This window comes from Athene cunicularia, assembly GCF_003259725.1.
Source record: "Athene cunicularia isolate RWA chromosome 4 unlocalized genomic scaffold, athCun1 chr4_part2, whole genome shotgun sequence".
NCBI lineage: Eukaryota > Metazoa > Chordata > Aves > Strigiformes > Strigidae > Athene > Athene cunicularia.
In genome coordinates, this window is record NW_020799099.1 from 23,976,541 (window position 1) to 23,999,224 (window position 22,684).

Consider the following 22,684-nt stretch of genomic DNA (forward strand, 5'->3'; position numbering starts at 1 on the left):
TCAAATCACTGCAGAGCTGTAGATAATTATGTATAGCAGTCAGTGCACTGGAAAAAGATGAGGAAATGTTCCTGACAAACTGAAGAGAGCTAGTGTGCTCTGAACATAATCTGAAGAAAGAATAGGGGTGTTGCATAGCACATAACCTATAAATTAAGCTGTCAATAAAAAGAGAGAGAGAAAAGGGGAAATAAAGGAAAAAGAATAAAAATAGATGTTTCTTCAAATGAAGCTCTGCTGGTAAATCCCTTTCTATAAATCTAATTGTATATATTTTAAAATCCAAGATTACTTTGCTCTCAACATTATTTCCTAGATGTCAAAATCAGCACAGAGGACCATGTATTTCTTGATACAGATTTGACAGACTACTGTATTATACTTCTAATGCTTACTGGTATGTTACAACAGTTAATTTATTTTAAAAAGCTGTGTAAAACAGAGTTGTAGCTGTAGGATATTTTCATGAAACATAGTTTGGCAGCTAATAGCCTCTAAAATGGAAAAAAAAAAAATGGTGCGTGAAAAAGAGTTCTACCTGAGATGACTAATGAGGCAGAAGGAAAAGGTAGCATGTGAATCTGCAACAAAACATAATGTAACTATTGATCTCTGCAATCGGTAGCAGGTTGCCTTTCAGATCACAGGTACTTTTATAGTTATACAAACGTCCTTGCTTTTTCAACAGTGAAGGTCTTAAAACAATTGACCTGATTTTTTTTTTTTTTTCCAGGGGTTGTGGGCTCCTATTCAATCTGTATATTAGGAAGCAATTAAAAAATAAAAAAGTCCACAGAGACAGAGTGAATAATATATTATAACAGAAAATTAGAGCATTAGCGTAAGTAGAATAAACAAACCTATAGCAGCATAGCAGATTAACAGCAGTTACATCAACACGAGATCTGGTAAAAGACAGTTTTAAAATGCTCTTACACAACAGAAAATCTGAAAAGACAGTAGGCTTTTACAATGCTGAACTTATACACACAAAAAGAACTACAGGTAACGCTGTCGAGAGATGTATGCATCTTACCCGTGAGTACAGCTTTTGCTGAAGGGTCTGCCAGATCCAGTGCAGATTTCCCATCGGTGTTCCGAATGTTTGGATCAGCTCCGTGCTGCAGCAGCACTGTGCAGGGAAAGCAGAAACAGTATCTCACCTCAGGTATACACAGATTATTTTCTGTTAAGTGTCTTCTCGGCATGATGTAGGCATAAACACACATTGCACAATTTTCTTTCTTTTTCCTTCTGGTTTGTTTTTTCTTGTTTGTTTGTTTTTTGGAGTTGTTTTTTTTCTTTTCTCTCGTCCTCCTCCCCCCCTTTTTTTTTGTGGTTAAGCACTGCAGCAAAGGATCTTCTCCAGAGTAAGGCTAAGTTGGCAAGTTAAGATATAGTATGATCACATGACTTTGCATGATAAACATGAACCCTGAATCTCTTGCAATAGTCAGTTTTGGTTTCCTCCTGACAGCTAGCTGGGAAGCTGTACATTCACTGACTCACACTGGGAAATCTGCTGTGGAACCTGCTCCTGCCTTTACTACCACCACTGCTGCTTGTTACCACCCCTGTTCCTTTTCCGGCCCAATATCCCAAGTCACCCCGCCTCTGTAAACCAGTAATACTCAAGCCTTTCAGTGGCTTGTCACTTGTGCACAAAATCTTAACTGTCTCACCTTCAAGTAATGTAACAAATATGGTAAAATGTGTATCTGGATGTTCAAAAGCTATTATTCTCACTGGTATTTCTTTTCCCTACTAAGCCTATTAACACATAAAAATTCAAGTACACAAAAATACTTAGAATGCAGTACGCAACCATATGGCTAGGAAGGCATTGATACAGTAAATTATCATCTAGAAAAGCTCATCAAAAAAAGGAAAACACTATTTCACCTGTAAACTCTTTTGATCAGAGACAGCACAACAATGCAATTCAGACTGCCCCCTCTCAAGAACAAGGCACTTTCTACAGAATTAGAAAACAAAGCCCACAGCAACATTAGAGGTCTGACAAAAAGGGCCCCAATTCTCCACTTCCCCAGATGTTATGCAAAATAAGCATAACACATTACAAATTCAGAGCGACAGTTACATTATTATTTTGCACAAGTGTGAATAACAGGACAGTGTACAGAGGTGCAGAGACTCAATGCCAAGGAGATAAATAATAAAAACTGGCAGATGTTATTATGTAAATATATCTGTTGAGATACAGCTGAACTGAAGTAATCAAGACAAAGAAATACTTCCAAACACTTTTTGTAACTAAGGATGCAAAAACACTTCATAGACAGGATTCTCCAGGGAAAAACATAACTCAATCCAGAACAAAAGTAATTACCAATATTATATTACATATATCACTTTAAACAGCAAAAGGTTTTCCAGAAATAAACTTCTTTATAATTTAAAATTTTAACTGGTATTGTTTTTATTCAAATGTCTTTTCTTAAACAGTTCTGACTTTAAATGCTTTTAACATTGCCAATTTTCATATATTTCAGTTTACAGGATGCTATGCTTCATGCTTGCCCTCAGCTGAATTTTTGCAGGTCTGGTGCTTTAATGAAGCAAACTGACTTATTTTAAGTTTTGCCAAGGTGCAATTGTCCCATTTTTTGGAAAGAACATTCAAGTAGGCAGACTGGGCTTTCCTTAGCAGGTTTTTTGTTTGGTGGTGGTGGTTGGGTTTTTTTCCCCTATGTGAAGATGAAGACACCAAAAGGCGGGGGGTTGGGGAAATCAACTAGCACGTGCTCACAGAAGCTTGGTAAGATACGACACCTACATTTCTGAAGATGCCATCTGTGCCATACATGCTACCACCCCCTTAGAGATCTTACTCAGGGAGAGGTTTGGCTCTGAGCCAGCCTCACAAGCCAGCCAGTCACACTCCCAACAGGAAGTGGTGAACAGGGCTTTTTGCAGATCTTCTCTTTTTTTTTAAACACAGTAGGCAGTACAGAAAGTAAGTATGGAGAGACACACACAGTATGTTCTGTTTCTATTATCTTTGACCCTGTTAGTGAATCTGTATGCAGAAAAGAGGGAAACCGTTTGTCCCAAAAGGCATCAGGGGAAGAGAGGGACCCTAAAAGAGGGAACCAGCAACTAAGTGTCTATAAGGAGAAAGCAGGCAGTACAAAATGATGGAACACCACAAACTGAATGAGACGGGGAGGTATTCACATAGCAAAAAGTCGGGGACAAAGAGCTAGGGGAGAAAACTGAACAAGATGATGTAGCAGGGGAAGAGATAATAGCTTAGATAAAAAGTCCAGGAAGAAAGACCAGGAAAGAGGAATATCTGGGATTTGAGCAGAGTTTGGAGGTTTGGACCAGCATGTGAAGCCAAGCCAAGGCAGGTTAGGGCACAAGAAAGGTGACTGAAAAATGATAGGTAACAAGTGTAGATGTCAAAGGGATCTGTGACTACCTGAGCCTGATACTAAAACATAAGCACAGATTTTCAAGGCTATTAATGCTGTGCAAACCAACCAAGAGCACTTCCCTGCTACTTCTGCCAGCACACAGAGAAGATGACAACACATCACTGCTTTCAGCTTCTCTCCTGGCTAAAATGACAAAGGATTATGCAGTGTATCTAACCTGTTCAGTTATGCTAATGAACCATGAAGGGTTTTGGCATGGCTTACAACATACAATTTCTGTGTCAGGATTGCTTTGAGTTTTTTAAAAACTTAGGGAAATACATGAAAAATTTACTAACGGTGCTTAAGATGGTTCCCTGCAAAACCCCTGAATTAGTTACTGTCTGTGGAAAATGCGCTTGGAGCAGCCAAACTAGGTTCAGAAAAAGAACCTGTCAGAACTCAACTGCTGTAACCATGAGACTTATCCTTCTTGGGTTGGCAATCACTCATCCCACCCATCATAACTCTTCCAGCCTGTCCAACAGCCAATGGTATGGTTCTGCAGGTACATCCCTTAGTCCTAGAGGCAGATCTACCCTGTGAAATTAATGCCAGAGCATTCTGGGAGAAGAAACCAATCATATAAATAAACTCTGTATTAGAATTGAGATGAAAAAAGGAAGGAAATCAGGTCACAAAGGCAATCTTATTCTTACTTTTCTTCTATTGACTATTTGATTCTATCTTCTCCACACTCTTTTAGTATATAGTCTCACAAAAAGATATCCAAGTGAGCAATGTTGTCATCAACATGAATTAACAAAAGAAATCCAGCATTTGATGTTTAGCCTATCGGTGTAACACTGCAGTACTTTTCTACTTGACGAACCACAGGTAGCTTCTAATTGAATGTTCCCCTGCTTGTTCAAACCTTTAACACTATAGTCCAATACAAAGTCTCTTCGAACCACAGGGTATTTGAGATCTAGACACTGTGTGTATCTCTGAATTTCCTTTTCAATGCACCAGGGATGTGTAAAAACGTCAAGATAGATCTCCAGTTTGAGAAAAACATTCCCTTTATAATGAAACAACAGAACAAACTATTCTAGCTACTGTAGCTATTTTGGATTTCAAACGCTGCACACCAGTTTTAGAGAACGATTTTTGAGTAGCCCGAAAAGGAAATATGGCAATAGTTTCTGTCAAAAGACTGCTGTTAACAGGCAAGCTTAAGGATGGTGTGCACAGAAATTCACTCCTAGAACTTTTTAATTAGCATATTTTGATATGCAGGTTTACTTCCTCTGGACAGTAGGGACATTGGGGTGTATTATTTTCCTGTACTGCAGGCAGAGCCCTTAATAATCTAGCGATACCATTACATGGCTATCCTTCCCTTTCGTACAGACCATATTACACAAACAGTATGAAGAAACTCTCCTTTTAATTGAATCTTCATATCCTATATGGACATCAAAGTCCTGTAAACTTAACTATAGAACAAACATGGACTGGTACAGAGTTATATTTTTACCCTCACTGCAACTGTCACATAAGTTTCTGATCTTCACATACCATCTGAAATGCTTTATTTAATTACACTGCTATTATATCAGATCAGTTTTAGAGATAAGAAAGACCACATTCTTCCCACCAAATAAAAAAAACGTTAAGGTACTGCACAGAGCATGAACCACTAATAACTTCAGATTACTGCCAACTTGCTACAGCAGAATGAATCCTAAAATTAAACACTTGGCCCACAGCCTCCTGGCATAGGTATTTTGAACTGTGAAACTAACCAATATTACCTCATTTGGCTGTCAAGTTACAAACCCACCAAAACATTCTTACTTTTCATATTTTCAACCTTCACATTTTCACCAAAAATGTATGGCAAAAACTTCCTTGTACAGCAACAAGGCAGAAGTAAGTTTTATTAGGGAGGAAAAAAAAAAAAAAAAAAGGAGTTCTCTGCACATAAGCCATCATCCAAGTACTTAGCCTTTTCTTGTTCATACTGCCTCAGTTAAAAGTGCACCAAAGGAAAATATTTTTGATTGAAAGACAGAAATATAACGGGAATAAAAGTCAAGTTGGTTGTTCCAATATTATGCACGATCAAAGATCGGAATATTTCTGTTATAGTTTGTCTAGGCCCAACATCCACAAGCTTCCTGAGTATACTTACAGGAATACTGATGGAAAAGTTCACATTTGGTTTCAAATAGGATGCACGTAAGTACAAAAAAAGGACACATCCAAACCTTTGACTGTTCAGTGAAAAATGCAAGAACACGCAGACCTTCCAGAAGTACTGGACTTGAAGTACCTTTTCAGAATCCGTACTTAAAGCTTCCTACTGCTTTTAAATACATTTCCAGAGTCTTCAGTTCCTCACAGCTCCACTACTGCCTCCTCTCTTGCCAGCAGTTCTTTAATCACTGTGTCCCACTGCCTTGTGCCCATGGTCCCTTCCAACCACCCCAGTTTTAGTACATATCCTTTCTTCCCCTTTTCAGCTTCATTTTCTAGAGAAGATCTCCAAAGGTCTTTTCCAAACCATGTTACTGTAGATTTATCTACTTACTACCAAAGTATCAAGGTACAGAGAAACAGCCAGGAAAAAGCTCTCCTTTTGACTCACAACATATGCACTATCTTTCATCTCTCTAAAGGATACCTTCAAAGCTGGTCAGTCTCTCACTAATCTTAAGTCCCAGGAACACACACACTCCCATGCAGGAGATGTTTCCAAGTAATACTTCACAAGAAACACTTGTGTCCTCATTCATCTCCACATTCTGAAAACATCCAGACAACACACTGGAATCCAAGCTATTAAATTTTTTTTTCAGCCAATACTAAACACATCTCTCCTAACTACATGTAAATCAAACCACTGAGGTAACATGAGAAAAGCTTCAAAACAAGAACAACAGCTTCTTGGCTAGAAAGTACACTTCTATGATTCAGACCTAATAATCCCATTTTGGCAAGTTACCAGATACATAAACCTTTTTGCTAAATGAACCCATATAACAAAAATTGTAGCACTCTACTCTTAGCTTCATGAAGCTGAATATATGAGATACAGCTAATATTAACCACAATGGTATCACTGATTAACTTGCTCTGTGAGCACTCTCAGTCTTGGCTGCATGGTGAAAAAAAACCCCCTATATTAATCAGCCATTGGTGAAGACGTGAGATACAGTACCACTACAGAGGCTCCACACACCTCTAAAGGTTTGAGTATCACTACTTGATGCGATGACATCCATGGCCTCAAACACCACTGCCATGTCAGCTAAGAGGAGCTGGAAGAAAGGAGAGAAACAGGTCCTATGCTTTTGACTATCCCTCTATAGGGAAAGCCATCAAAGCTGAATAAAGAGAAGATTATGGAGCAGAGAGGTTAAGCACACCAAAGGATTTTGTTTGGAGTCAGGGTAGAGTAGAGGCGATAACCAAACACATCTGGGAGCACGGTAGGTGGTTTACTGGTAGGAAGAGATGATAAATAGGTGGTAGTTCAGGGACAGGATAGGAATGCATTTGGTAGGAGACAGACAAACACAACAGAACATGCAGAATCAGCAAAAAGAAAGAATATAGGCAGGGTGAGCAATTAAATACCTAAGGAAATTCAGGGAGAAATACAGTAGAAGTCCCCATGGGTACAAGCAGGACAAGTAAGGAAAAGTTGCAGAAGAGTGAATCTCCAGCAACAAAGGTGTCTGCAAACAGTTAACTGCTGAAGACTTCAAAGACCTACTGGCTGCTTTGTAGGGTTTTATTGCTCAGATGGCAGACTGCAGCGGAGTTTTCTAGGCTGGGAGCTGCTTTTTCTGATGCAAAGGCTAAACTGGAAAATTATGTCCAGCTAGTCTCAACACCTCTAGGATAAACAGGTCCTGAAGAGCACTGCTTAGCTTGAAGGGGAGAAGGAAGGGTCCAAGCACCAAGCTCCAGGGCAATAAAAAGATCTCTAGCAGGACGAGAACAGACACACTTCAAGGCAGAGAGCAGGAGAGCATGCAGCCTTTATTCCCCCTCCCAATTAAAAAAAAAACAAAAAACACCAAACCACACCAAAACAACCTACAAACATTGAAGGAGTGCAAAGAATTGTAAAGCTGTCCCCCTGAAAAACAGCACTATCACAGGCTACAGTTTCACCTAGACCAGGCTGGCTGAATCACTGTGGCCAGCCCTTTGCTGGCCACCCTGCTCTGGGTGGCTGCAGACATTTAGTCAGGCAGCAAGGCAGATTAGAAATGTGATCACTTGCCCAATCCAGTTCATCATGCAACAAAATGATGTACTCTGGTTGGCACAAGAAAGGACAGTACAGGGAAACGTGCCAGTGACAGGAGTTGAAAAAGATCATTTTGTTGTTCTAGTTAAGAGTATATCTAACATTACCAGTCAAAGTCCTGCTGGGTCAATGTCAGCTCCAAGCACCTCCCATCATTTTGTCTTCCCTACTTCCCTTGTTCATGACATCCCAGTTTGCCATTACCCCAGATACCAGTTTTATTCCCAATGAACTAGCGTGTTGGTTTTGTTCTTTGTTGGAGTCAGACAGAGCAAGAGACAAATATGCCAACCGCAGTAGTATGAAACAGATGAACAGAAGCTTACAAAAACAACACAAGGCCCCACTATGCTGAAACAAAAAATTGTAAAGGGAGTTAGAAGTGCTCTCCAACAGCACAGACAGAAACAAGAGTTCTGACAGCAGGAGAAAGCAGTACCAAGGGAAGTAATGGAGCTCTGAGCAGCCAAGAAAAGCCAGGGACTACTGATGTATTAGGAACCAAACCTGTGAAATGCCTCAAAGGAATTTGGGCATGTTCCTCTAAAAAGATGACACAGTCCATGACCCAGCTAAAGCACCTCTATACCAACGCACACAGCATGGGTAGTGAATAGGAGGAGTTGGAAGCCACTGTGCAGCTAGAAAGCTATGATCTAATCACTATCACTGAAACATGGTAGGAAGGATCACATAATTGGAGTGCTGCAATAGATGGCTAGAAACTGTTCAGAAGGGACAGGGAAGGAAGGAACACCAGGCAGTTGCCCTCTACATAAAGAAAATTGATTGACTTCACAGAGCTGCCTTTGAAAAACAGCAATGAACAAATTCAGAGTTTATGGATAAAAATTAGGGGCCAAGCCAACAAAGGAAACTTCCTGGATGGTATTTACTCCAGGCTGCCCAACCAAGGGGAGATTGTTGACGAAGAGTTCTTACTTCAGCTACAGGAGGCATCAATCACACTCTGATCCTGATGGGGGACTTCAATCACCCTGACATCTGCTAGAAAAGCAACACACGGAGCTGTAAGTAGTCCAGGAGATGCTTGGATTGCACCGAGGACTTCTTAATCCAGGTGATAGCACAAACAGAGGAGAAGCATTACTAGACATGTTGCCTACCAATACAGATGAACTAATTAGGGCTGTCAAGATTGGTGGCAACTTGAGCTGCAGTGCTCATGCCCTGGTGGGAATCACAGTCTTGAGGGATATGGGCCAAGTGAAGAATAAAGCCAGGACTCTGAATTTTAGGAGAGCAAACTTTCACTTTTTTAAGGAAATAACGGATGGGACCCCCTGGGGAAACTGCTCTCAGGGTAAAGTTGCTGACCATAGCTGGCAACTCTTTAAGAACATTTTTCTTGAGTGCAAGAGCTCTCAACTCCCACATGTAAGAAATCAGGCAAGGAAGGCAGGAGACAAACATGGCTAACTAAGGACCTCCTGGTCAAACTAGAGAAGGAAATGCACAGGCAGTGGAACCAAGGATATGTATCATGGGAAAAATGTAAGGATGCTGCCTGAATATGTAGGGATGGGATCAGGAAAGCTAAGGCACCAAAGGCTGAGGTACTCAACAATATTTTTTGCCTCAGTTTTCAATGGTAATCTCTCTCCCTACATCTCTCAAGTCCCTCCTGAACCTCAAAGCAGGGACTGCAGAACAAATTTCCTCCCATTGTTAAGTGAAGATCATGTTCAAGACATGAACACACATAACCTGAACATACATAAGTCCATGGGACCCAGTGAGATGTATCCCAATGTCCTGAGGGAATTGGCTGATGTAGCTGCCAAGCTACTCTCAATCATATTCAAAAAGTCATGGCAGTCAGGCAAATCCCCAGTGAAACATCATGGAAAAAGTGAAACATCATGACCATTTTTAAAAAGGAGGACCCTGGGAACTACCAACCAGCCAGCCTCACCTCTGTTCCCAGTAAGATCATGGAACAGATCCTCCTTAGAAGACATGTTGAAACACATGGAAGACAGGGAGCCAATCAGAGACACCAAGAGCAAATCATACCTTACTAATTTGGCTGGAATAATTGCATCACTCAAAGGAAAAGCTACAGATCTCATCCACCTGAACTTCTGTAAGGCTGGAACAGGTTGCCCAGAGATGTTGTAAATGTTGGAAGTGTTTAAGGACAGGTTGCACAGGGCTTTGATCAATCTGATCTAGTGAAAGCTATCCCTGCCCATGGTAGCGGGGTTGGACTACATGATCTTTAAAGGTCCCTTCCAAACCAAACGATTCTATGATTGTAATCCTGCAGACCAGTTCCTGGAGATACACACAGTTTTAAAATTTATACAGGCACATGGTCTTAAATAGTTGTTTCTAAAAGAAAGGAAGCTACCTCTAGTGCAGAAATGGTACTTTGGTTAAATGTGACATAATCTAGCACCTGCTCACATGTTTCTATTACATTGTCATTAGATAAGCAATAATAGCAATGGCTAGAGGCATCAATATATGCTAGAAGACTATACATGCAGACAGCTTGGAATATGGCTCCTAGCAGAACCTCTTCTTTCTTTATGGCTGAAATGACCATTAGGTCCATCAGGGACAGGGAACAGCCGTATCAAACATTTCACCTTGACATAGATCTGCTCTTTGAAAAGCAGGTTCTCATTATGTTGCAGAAACTGTACCAGTTCCTACAGTGACAGGATGCAACTACCAAACTGAGCAGAGTCCCAGTAAAACATGAAATGGAAACAATGCTTAGAGGTCAGACTTCCCTTCAGCTTAAGTCAACAATTCACAGAACCAGGCTTCAAGGCAGCAATAAGAAATGTTCAAAGCAGCAGCATGCACAAGGTCTCCTAGTACCAACTTTTTGTTTGTTTTGAGGGGAGAAGAAAGACCTAGACAAAAATATTACAAAGCATCACTTTGGAAGGACTTAATCTTATTTTCATGCAAGCTCTAATTTTTCAGAAAGACTCTTTTGCTCAGATTTTTTGCTGTTTGCCCCAGAAATACTTTTAGACTTTGCTTACTTAAGTTTCAACCTCTTAGCAAGACAGCCTGACTCCTGGTCTATCCATACATACCATAAATCTCACTTCCCAATGCACTATAAAACTCTTCAATGTATTCTAGAATTAAGTTTGCACTAGATGTTCCGGAGATCAGATTTATCTAATCAAAGTAAGGCCCGGGAAAAGGATCTGAACCAGACAACTGAAACCACAAGCGTCACTGCAAGAGTCAGAGCTTTTCCAGCAAGGCAAGATGATACCTTTTTAAAAGGCTCCTTCCTCCCTCAGTGACTGCCCACAACTGTTTCCCCGTAAGTAGGTGCATCTTAACTACGATTAGTTTTCTATATGTAGGAAGCACTACAAAAATCACTCCCTGGTATGCCAATTCTGCCTACCAGTGATTAAATACACATAGGGAGAGAGAACAAGCAGAAAGTTCCAGAAGCTGTAGGCAGCACAGCAGGCTGATAATAGCCTTCTGCACTCTGAGAAAGAACCAGAGTTGGTAGATTGTTCACCCTATATGAACAGCAGTTCAAAGCCTTGATCTTGCCTGGACTTAATGAAGTAAATACTCCTGTTTCCTTTTTTGGATGCAATACTTTAAGTTAAAATTTTCCATTGCAGCTAACAGTGAGAAAACAAAAGTATACGCAGGTTATGCAGAATGCTTCTAGAGAGCAACTAAAAAACCTTAGTGTCACTGCAGTTTGTTTGTTGGGTTTTTTTTGCACTATGCAAGAGATGGCTCCATCATTCCAGAACGCTCTCCCCAGCACATAATGCACACCAAAGCTGTGTCATGTAAAGTAAGCTTTGGGATTTCCACAATGAACCTGCAAAACATACAAACTGTAAAAACTTAGGTTACCAAAAACCAAAATAAAATCATTTGAGCTAACAAGCAATAAAAGTACATTAAGCATTTATTTAATCCCATTTATTTGCAGCCATGCACATGCACTCTGTTTTCATAGAATCACAAAATGGTTGAGGTCAAAGGGACCTTTGTAGATCATCTGCTGAAGCAGGGCCACCTACAGCCACTTGTTCAGGACTGTGTCCAGATGGCTTTTCAGTATCTCCAAGGAAGGGGACTCCACAACATCTCTGAGCAACCTATGCTGGTGACTGGACAGTGAAAAGTTTTTCTGGATGTTCAGAGGGAACTACACGTTTTCAGTTCATGCCTATTTTACACAGGTGCTTAAGAATCACACCTAAGCATGTTCATTTAGTCATCTGGAACACATATGTCACTAATGTGCAAAATGGAATACAATACACTCTAACCAAAAGAGCTTTAAAATAAAAACCACCAAAACACTTAGCCCATTTTGTAGATGGTACAGGTTGAGGCCTCAGGATGCCACAACTAAATCACATTCCTTTTCCTCACAAGCAACAATTCAGTAGCTACTTAGTTTCTAAGAATTTGTTTTAGTATATTATTTATTGAACAGCTAGAAATCTTAACTGCTGCCCTACTGTCTGAGCAATTTATGTTTTCATCTATATTCCTTGCTGAAAGCTGCTTTAAGGACAAGTTTTCATTGCTTGGTCCAAATTTCACTTTTCTCTGAATGAATCCACCTTTCTACTTCAAGTTTTATACAAGTAAGTGTCAGCTGTAATCCTGACATCCCACTTGATAGATTAAGAGCCCTGCTTTCTGTGTCCTTGATGGCAAAAGTAGCCAAGGCAACTCAGGTCAACAAGTAGCAACCTAAGAGGAAAAGGAATTGAGCAGAGTTAAGAGAAACGAAAGACCAATTCCAATCTCCTTAACATATGCTAACCATTTCTTCCAGGCGAAGTCTGGGGGGAAAAAAATCATGGTAGAAGTCAGGTGATAGATTGCATGTGCAATTAGCTATGTGGCTATCAGAATGCGTTATTTGTCAGTACACTAAAATCCAACACTCAGAAAGCAACATAAACTGAGGAGTCTTAAAAGCTTCTTAGAACCTGTCCTGTATCTACTACTTTTCTGAAACAGAAAGGGTGCACGCATAAATCAAAACCACTTTCTCTTTTTAGCACCAGAAGAAATACGCATTGGAGAGATTCAAACCCTAGCAGCAGCTCTCAACCTACCATTCAGTGAGATGAGCACAAGAAGTGAAATGGGGGGAAAAAAAAAAAAAAAAAAAAAAAAGAGAGAGAGAGAACAAAACAACTATCACAATCCAAGAGCACAGCCTTTTCCAGAGGTGAACTTCAGTGCCTGCTGGCTGTCAACAGCACATGACTTAGGGATGGTATCTCAGACACACACCCTACAGAACACACAGAGGAATATTTTGATGTGATTAAGAGCTGAAACTCCTAAGATTAAAGAAGCTTCAACATGCCAAATAACGTTTGTATATTTTGCATAAAACCTGAACCTTGTGCCAATTTTGTAAACATCATTAGTCCACAGCACAGTTACCAAATATTTGAGAAACACAAGGAAGTACATGAAATCTTAGGAATACCCAGCTGATCTGTTCATGAAATTGTGGCTAAAGCTACAGGTTGGTCAGAAGACATGGGTATTCTTAAAATTTCTGTTTCTGAAGCAATTATCAGGAAACTAATATAGAACTCTACTGACTACCTATCAGTATTATATGTATCAGTCTTGGAAATTCTGCCCAGCCACTAATCCAGACCATATTATTATGTAAAGCAGTCCCATTGCTTTCCATTCTTAAAGGACAGAGCTATCTATATACATTTGTTCTTCAGTCCCAGAACTGCTCACCACCATGCCCCCTCTTGATACAGAACAGTACAAGTCTTATTCTATTTAGCATTAGGTCCTTCATAAGCAAATACTCTACACTGCAAAAATCTCCCAGTCTGTTGGGTAAGATATCATCACTACTGTGGGTCTGACACTAGGGAAGGGTGCATATTACATCAGTCTGACTGGGTTCCTCCCCTGAGTCACACCTGTGTCCCACACCATCCTTGTATCACCCCAAACAAGAAAGTAAAACCAAACTGCTACATGACAAGAGAACCAAGAAGAACTGGCTGCAAGTTCAGTATCCAATAGTATAGCTTAGGTCCAGTGCACTGTGCCCAAAGAAGGAATTACACAGTACTGCTTGCTTGGATGAGACATCAATAAAACATGAAGACTACACACACCAGCATGAACAGCAGGATTCACATCAGACACTTCAGCCTTTCCTAGAAAGGAATAGCTTTATCTAAGCAGCATGGAGCATTTGTATAAAAATAAAAAACCAATGAATTACTGGAGTATGGGAGTCTATGTTCATCATGAGTCCTAGCTGCATGAAGGACTGAAGTGAAGGCCACACAGAACAAGAGGCAAGCTCTCAGTATTTTCAGTAGGCTTCAATCACCTGCAGTTCATTTTGTACACATGCTTTAGATTGCAGAAAGAGCAAATCATTAAAAAAGACACCTTCTCTTGTTCACTGTATGACAAATATTTAATTGCCTGCACATTTTTACAAGCAAGACCTTGATATCCTATAGTAATACTTTAATCAATATTTTCCATTAGACTAAGAAAACATCCGAGAACTCTGGTAGAACTGGCCCCACTCATTTATACCTTAACAACTACACATATATCTAGAGATTGTTTTTAAACCACATATGAACTGCTTTAAGACCACACGGTTCCTCTGAGAAGCTAAAAGCAGATACTGATCCAGTAATCAGAAGCATAGTCCCGTAAGACTTGGCAGGGGGGTTGAAACCAGATGATCTTTAAGGTCTCTTCCAACCCAAACTATTCTATGATTCTACAAGATTAAGTACTTCTGCGAGACATTTACAAAGCTTCTGTAAACCATTATCAGACATCTGAAAGTAGTTTCAGTGTCTGCAAGAGCAGTATCTGTTCCATTGCTCTGTTATGGATAATATGCAACAACTTCTTTCCCTCCCTCTCAATTTGCTAATAGTTAACATTAGTATTTTTGAAGACCTTACTTCCCATAAAGGGCCCACAGCAAATTTTCTAATAGCATTTTGCATATTATTGTACCACTGCCTTTGCTATAAGCAACCAGATTCTGATTTAATCAACATTTATAAAGAATCATCATAAAAATAAATTACTCTTGTGCTCCACAGATTCTCCTCTGCCAAGCAGCCAAACAAGGCAAAAAGACTAGTTTTCTTGATACCTGAATTTTAGGAAAGAAGAAATAGAACTGTGAAGAAGTCTAAAAGCCACTGATAGGCTGTAACATATTAACTTTCAATACAGTTCAAACCTAGCAGAAAGACAGATAGCTTCCAAAATATAGAGAGAGTATGAAACCCTAGACAAGGCAATCCTTCTCAACCTATTAGGCTGTTTGGAAATGAATTTCTGTTTTGTAACGTGATTTTCATTGTATATATTTCAGGAATAGTACCTTCTCAACTGGCATACGGTTATATATTTTTGAAAAGCTCATGTTATGAACTTTCACGCTGTATAATTAAATTATAACATAAACTGCGTTTTTGACAAATTGTGGAGGTTTGAAGTTCAGATGTCAAAACAGCAGTTTCGACGGATCTACTTCTCCAAGTTCAAACTTGGACGTAATGCAGAGCAAGCTGCTCGAAACATGTGAGGTATACGGCGAGGGAAGTGTTAACGAACAGACAGTGCGACTTTGGTTCCAAAAATTTCGACGTAGTGATTTCGACCTTGAAGATCAAGGTGGTCACAGACATCCTTCTGCTATTGATGACGATGAATGGAAGGCTCTGGTGGAAGCAGATACAAGCACAACTGTTCAAGAACTTGCAAAACAACTCGGGGTAAGTACATCAACTGTTTCTGAGCATCTGAAGAAGACTGGAAAGTCGAAGAAGCTCGACAAATGGGTGCCGCACGAATTGAATGAGAATCACAGAAATCGCCGTTTTGAAGTGTCGTTGGTGCGTCTTTTTCGCAACCAGAACAATCCGTTTCTCGACTGTATTGTGACGTGCAACGAGAAATGGATGCTCTACGATAACCGGCGATGATTGGCTCAGTGGTTGGGCCACGATGAAGCTCCGCAGCACTTCCCAAGGCTGAATCTGCACCAAAAGAAGGTCATGCTGACTGTCTGGTGGTCTGCTGCTGGTTTAATCCATCACAGCTTCCTGAATCCAGGTGACACGATCATGGTGGCGAAGTACGTCCAGGAAATTAATAAAAGGCACCAGAAACTTCAATGGCTGCGCCCAGCACTGGTCAACAGAAAGGGTCCGATCCTTCTCCACAATAACACGCGGCCACACGTTGCACTTTTGACACTGCCTCATCCAAGGTACTCATCAGACCTCTCGCCCATCGACTATCACTTCTTCAAGCATCTCGACAGCTTCCTGTGCGAGAGACGCTTCAGAAACCAAGAGGAGGCCAAAACTGCCTTCGATGACTTCATCACCTCCAGAAGTCCAGAATTTTATGCAACCGGAATACACACACTTGTTTCTCATTGGCAAAAATGCGTTGATTCTAATGCTTTTTATTTCAATTAATAAATTTTATTCTGAGCTGAGATATGCCACTTCAAACATACAGGTTGAAATCAGCAATTAATTACCGAACAGCCCATATTATCATGAAGTTGAATTTCAATCAACTTTTAGCAATACAAATACCATAATATAAACAATAGCTTTACAGACTGTAAGAAACACAGTAACATGACAGGCTTTACAAGTCTTCAGCACCACTAGTTCCAAATGTGAAAACAAGAATTAATTTTATTGGCATAACCCTGCAGACAAGTCTTCCTCACCTAAAGTAAGGCTCATTCTCACCCAATTTGTACAAAGCATCATCCTCTCTATCAAATTTACTGTTGATTTTGTTTCCGAAGAGGATCTAACTTCAGGATTAATCCAGCTCAATGCTTGGTCCTCTCACAAAAATGTTGTGGTAGGGTAATTCACCTTATGTCAATGATCCACTTGTTTCAAGGCTCCTGGCACTCTGAGACCTCTGTCAGTCATACATGGGTGACTGACACTGCTCAGATTTTCTTCATAAAGCATCTATCACAGCTACACATGCACAGATGCAAAATGCCAGCAGAAAGAATTCCCTGGAGTCTTTACAGCAAAAAAGCCCATCTCCTTCTGTCAGCTTTTGCCGTACCAGTAACTCTTATAGACTGCCCTACATTGACAGACCTGCCTGCACACAGATGTCACATACTGAAGAGGTATCCTCCACATACCAGAACCGATCAACTACCCTCCTGTCCTTCTGCCAAAGTCCACCAGGGAGCACTGTAGTTGTATACGCTATAGTAGAGTGTCCCAAACCACCTTCTATAGTCACTTTTGACAAAAGCCCTGTTGTCTCACACTCCAGTCCATTGTTACTATGACAACAGTATTACAATGCCTTCAAGTTACCAATGTATGATTTCAGTCATGGGTTCCTCCACCCCCACCAGCTCACAGAGAAGGAGGCCTTATTCTTAGGTCCCTTTCAATAAGGGAATTCCGAACCACAGGCTCATACAGCGGGAAACATGGTAAGATTCAGCCCAAGCAGCTCTTATTCCTGTGATTAATATTAATTAACAATTAGAAGTTGACATAGCTTAAACAAGTGGTTAGAGGACATAAAAAATTTAAAATCATGAACAAGAACTCCAGTGAGAAAGCAAAAGTATTCTTCCACTCAATCTAAAACATGGAAGTTTTATCCTATGGTTGCTGTCCTGCAAGGTTCGTTTGAGAAAGACCCCATGAAGAAACAGCATGAATAGACTTAAGCATATTAGGTCTTTGAGTCACTGTGTATGCACAGGATTTAAAAACATTTGCTACTCAGAGCAGCAGGGTTTCACAAACATGCTATCACTCATGAGAAGAAACAGACCAAAAGAATTCATAACCTGAATAGTCTGATGAGCCTTCCTCCACAACAACAGATTTGACTTTTATCAGTATCTGAGTAGTATGTATTATTAATAGCAGCCAGGACTTCTATTTTGTGGTCAGATATCAGATAGATGCTGTTAACCAGGACTGCTTGGCCTTAAGCATACCAAATCACAAGATACCTTTCCACCGTATGTCAATGTTAACTGCAACCAATAGACAGGATAGCTCCCCCACTGTAAAGATTAATTCACGTCCTCCTAATGGAACAAAACTCACACTTCTGGTACCCAAGAACAGGCTAAAGTTCTTTAGACTGCCCTGAGCTTAAAAAAGTTCAAATACAAGTCACTGTCTTCCCACTGCACACTATGAGTAGTCAGCAGTAGCAGTGCTACTAATTCTATAGTTCAAAAGTCAAAGCAGGAATATTAACAATATTCAAGAATCTTCTGACATAAACAGCAGCAATAGTTAAACATTCTACACAAAGTATGTGGAAGTACTCACTTGAGAGCATTTTCCAGTGATTTTACAAGCCTCTGAACATCAGATTCCTGGGATGCTTCTTTGTATCTAAGCTTCCTTCTAGAACACCAGTTCTCCAAGAGAGTCTTTAGGAATTCAGTATACCTCTCCAAGAAACAATGTGCATAACCAGCTCCTAATGTCCCTCAATTGCCAATATCCTCCTCTAATACTTAAGAAGCTACTAGTCTTCTTACAGGCTTCTGTCAATCCAGAAGCTAAATCTATAGTCACTGTAATCATTTCTCTGTTAAGATGCTAAAGCTTCTGCCCCTCACCTCACCCCACCACACTCCCCACCCCCAAAAAGAACTAGCTACTGCACAGGTTTGCTCTTTGATAGCACTTCATTTTATTTTATTTTTATTTTTTTAATTTTTCAGGTAGTAAAATCAGACACAGCTCTAACTTTTAGAGCAATATAGTTCTACTTGGAAGTCAAAATGCTCTAAGCACTCAAAAGATCTCAAGGGACAAAAATAATTCCTGATGGATCCTTAGCACTGCATGGACTAAAAGTAATTTTAAAAAAATTTTACAGTTTTGTACAGTGTTGAAGGGAGCTTTTGAGTAGCTAGAATTTTTTATTTCCCTAAAATTACTGAAGTATATTGTATGCTAAAATCCATAAATCATGGTATCACCATAGAAGATGCTCATGGTTTGCATACTTGTGAAGGATGCCCGTAAAAACTAAGCAGGTGTATGAAACCTGAGATCACTTTTAGGCTAGCAGTTCTATAGTTCTCACAACAGGTAACTAGAGAACCACCTGAAGAAAAATAAAAATCTCTGCAGGAACAAATACAGCCTCTGTAGAAACAAACACAGCTGTGGGCAAAGCAAGCCTGGACAGACTGCATAGGCACAGCTCCTATAAGGTTATTTTTAGCTTTTTTTTTTTTTTTTACAACAAAAAACCTGTGTGTTGCACAAACACATAATTTTAAAGGAGCTGTTACCACTCAGGAAATACCTTGGAGCTACTCCCATTCAGTGCTCGGCAACTAGAAAACCAGAACAGAAAGAACATTAAAATACCCTATAAATCTACTACACACAGTTTTGTTGTCTGTATCGGCGATACCAACCCCTCACCTTTAAAATAAAAGGCAAAAATACCATAACATTCAACAGGATAAAACAACAGAAGACTAAGTTTTTCAGCCTGGAAGATACACATTTGAGGGAAGAAGAGAAAGAGGCATATAAAATCATAAAGAATATGAAGAATGCAAATAGAAGTTTCTCATGGAAATCATGAATGGTTTGCAATAAAAGTAATCAAGAATTTAAAGAAAAGGAAGGGTTGTTTCCTTCCTGCAAGACTATTAAGTTATAAAATTCTCCTGCACAGAACACCTTCAAAGCCAAAAGCAGAGCAGCATTTAAGTGATTGGATCTATCTTTCAAGAATTTTGTATACCAATGGCTATGCAACAGAGTCCAGATGTACCCTCTACTTTATCAAGTTCCTAAATTGTGGACTGCCATCAGAAAATAAGGATACGCTCATGCCATTCATAGTCTCTGAGCATCTGCTACATGTCATTGTTGGAGAAAAGTAAACTACATGGATCTCTGGTCTGACTACAGTACAGACATTCAGATGAAGTAGATCATCCTTTATCCCCAGCCTGACCTGCAGAACAGTCACTACCCTGATGTTGGAGCATTCCTTCAAACATGTTTTGCAGATTTCACCATTCATTCATTATTCCATGAGCAAATGCGACTCTGAGGAACAAAACCACTTTTCATTAGCTCTAGAAGCAGTCCATGGACTCTGAAAATGTATCTTCCTGACAGATAAAGCAATCCTAGAAGCCATAAATACTGGAGAACACTATCTAACAATTGGTTTTACTGCTTCAATACATTTAGACCAAAAATTTATTACATACAGCAAACAACACTTTCAAATGGATTAAATTACCTAGCAACTAAACAAATCTGCAGTGAGTAAATATATTGTAAGAGATGGTCAACAAACCAGCTGAGCACTACTTACCATCCTCTGAGATCTACTACACCTCCAAACTGAGGACACAAAAGCAACTGCCACCTAAAAGAGCCACACTCTATATTCCTCCCAAACTCAGAACATTTGCATTGTCTCTCTTTAAGTTCATACACTGTCCTATGAGTGTAATATGCAACCAGTAAAACAGAAGAACAAGAAATCCTACCAGTCATTTGCTGTCTTACAGCTATGCTGTGCATAGCCTGATGAGTTTTCATCAGTTCATGCACACTTATTTCCATATAAGCTTCCCAGTGGCAGGGCTTGTACCTACTAGTCTAAACTTGGCTGTACAGCTGAGCACTCCTAATACTTTTAGCGCAAATATGCACACTCCATTCCAAGCCTAGTGCTAGACACAAGAGTGTTCTGTAGTTGCAGTGCAATCACTACCTAGCTTCTCCTGGTCTTCCTATTCTGCTTCAATGCCTTGAGTTTTCCTCAAAAAAAATTATTATTCGTTAATGTGCTGCATCTCCACACACTGTTCAATTATAATTTTGTCCCTTTTTAACCTGTAAACATCCAGAAGTACAACATTCTATGCTAGACATGATAAAGAAAAGATGCAGCCTGGGGTGGCACAGAAGGGATGAAGGAAGATAAATTATAAAATTCTCTCCCATTACATTATTTGGAAGAAGATGCCAAGAATGGTAGCCAAAAATTAGGCTAGATGGCTAACTCCTACACAGTCTATTGCTTTTCAGACAGATATCTGAGTTCTAGGTTATGCCAGGATTTCCAGAAACTGTTCTTCAATTAATGCTTTTTAAAAAGCATGCCTTGCTTGTTTAAAAAAGGAACACTCCAAGAATGTGATTTTTTAAATTTTTTTTTTACAGGCCAGTTTCTTCCTTCATATGTGCTGTAACAGTCTACAGTTAAGGTGTAAATAGCAGTACTGTACAATATATTCCAGAAAGCTATACAAGTATTCCTAGTCAGAGTTCATGCCCTAAGCAACCCGTTCCATTATCCCTGCATATAATGTGTTCCTTCAGAAGACTTTGAGAGAAACGCTCAAGACCTTAATATGAAACATATATAAAAAAAAAACATTTAAAAGAAACAGAACTTGCCAAAGACAGCAAAACATGCTTGCCCACTAGATATAAATTGCAAACAAACTCACTGCAAACAAGAAAGAATAGACTCCTTTGTCTACCCATGTCCTAGCAGTTTTATGGAATCAACTAAATCCCAAAGAAGCATCATACTATGGTACATACTAAATCTAGTGACTGGTGACACTGCCTTCAGTAATAACTCTCACATTGGCAGATCAGTGTATGACAAGTATGACATATGTGGTGGATATCCATACCTAAACTGAGCACAACAACATCATGCTTACTTGTTTAAAACTAAATATTTTTTTAAAAAATTCCCAGACTGCAATCTGCCTGCAAGTAGGTTTGTAAGGAGAACTGCATCTAGTCCTGCAGTCCTGCTCAGTGCTTCCAAGGAACAGACAACTGCAGAGGACAGAAGAGCAGCTTTCAGATTTGATTAGTACCATGTGCTGAATATTTTATATATATGGATCATCACCTCAGTCTAACATTTAACATATAGAGTTACCAATCTAATCTGTGCATAGAACACAGAATGAAGTTCTGTGTAATACAAGCAATACATTTGATTTTGTACTTCCTTTCACCAAACCCATAACTTCTTCCTGAATTAGAGTATACCTTTAAAGGTATCATCAATTTAATTAATTATGGAAATCAGATCTAAATACTCTCAAATTACTGCCAGCATTGCACATCAAAAGTGATGTACCACATAATCTGCCACCTTGATCTGACCCACCCAGTCTCCTCCAAAATCTTTAGACAAACCACCCAAAGTGACACTACCCATGCTGCCCCCCCCAACCCTAAAATCTTCTGTTGCAACCATCTTTCATCCTATCACCTATGAACACAAAGGTGTGCTTGCTGCACCCCGTCCTACTTTATGACAATGTTTTAAAAGACTAAGACAAATCTTTCCAAAGTAAACAAATCCAGTCCTTCTTTACAAGTCACTTTTCTTCTCAGCCTCTTACTGTCAACCTTCCCCCATTTAATTTGTATTTTCAGTCAGCAGTTCCCAAAGTCAGGCAGACTCCAGCACTGAACAGACAAAAGTAAGACTATCTTTAAGTCACATACAAAACTCCAGTTACCGACTGGTATTAAGCTTACTTTTCCATTCACCATTGTCACAACAGACTGTTATTGGGACCTACTATATCAATGGATCTCCTCCCACAGTACAGACACATAATTAACTACACTCAGTAACTTCTGTAGAATATTGTCCGTGTTTTAACTCGCACACAGAGATGAAAATAATGAAGTCCATCACATCCTTTGTAAAAAAAAGAAATAGACTAAAAAAATTTGTATTTTGGTGTTTCTTCCAATTTTCTTTTGCTCAATTTTTGGTGTTTTTTCAGTAATGACATAAGTATTGCAATAAAGCTAATGCAAGAACTTGTCCTACAAGTACCAATAATTTTATGTAGTAAGTCTTTAAGCAAGTAGACATTATCTGAAATTCTGAAAATTGT

At 39.6% G+C, this 22,684-nt stretch overlaps 1 protein-coding gene across 1 annotated transcript in view; it reads right to left on the reverse strand.

The window, feature by feature from the left end:
- Positions 1–22,684, reverse strand: part of TNKS (tankyrase) — a 146,128-nt gene that overhangs the window by 112,294 nt on the left and 11,150 nt on the right. The window contains exon 3 of the mRNA XM_026847465.1: positions 1,037–1,132. Within this exon, the coding sequence (XP_026703266.1) occupies positions 1,037–1,132 (96 nt within the window). The remainder of the gene's footprint in view (positions 1–1,036; positions 1,133–22,684) is intronic.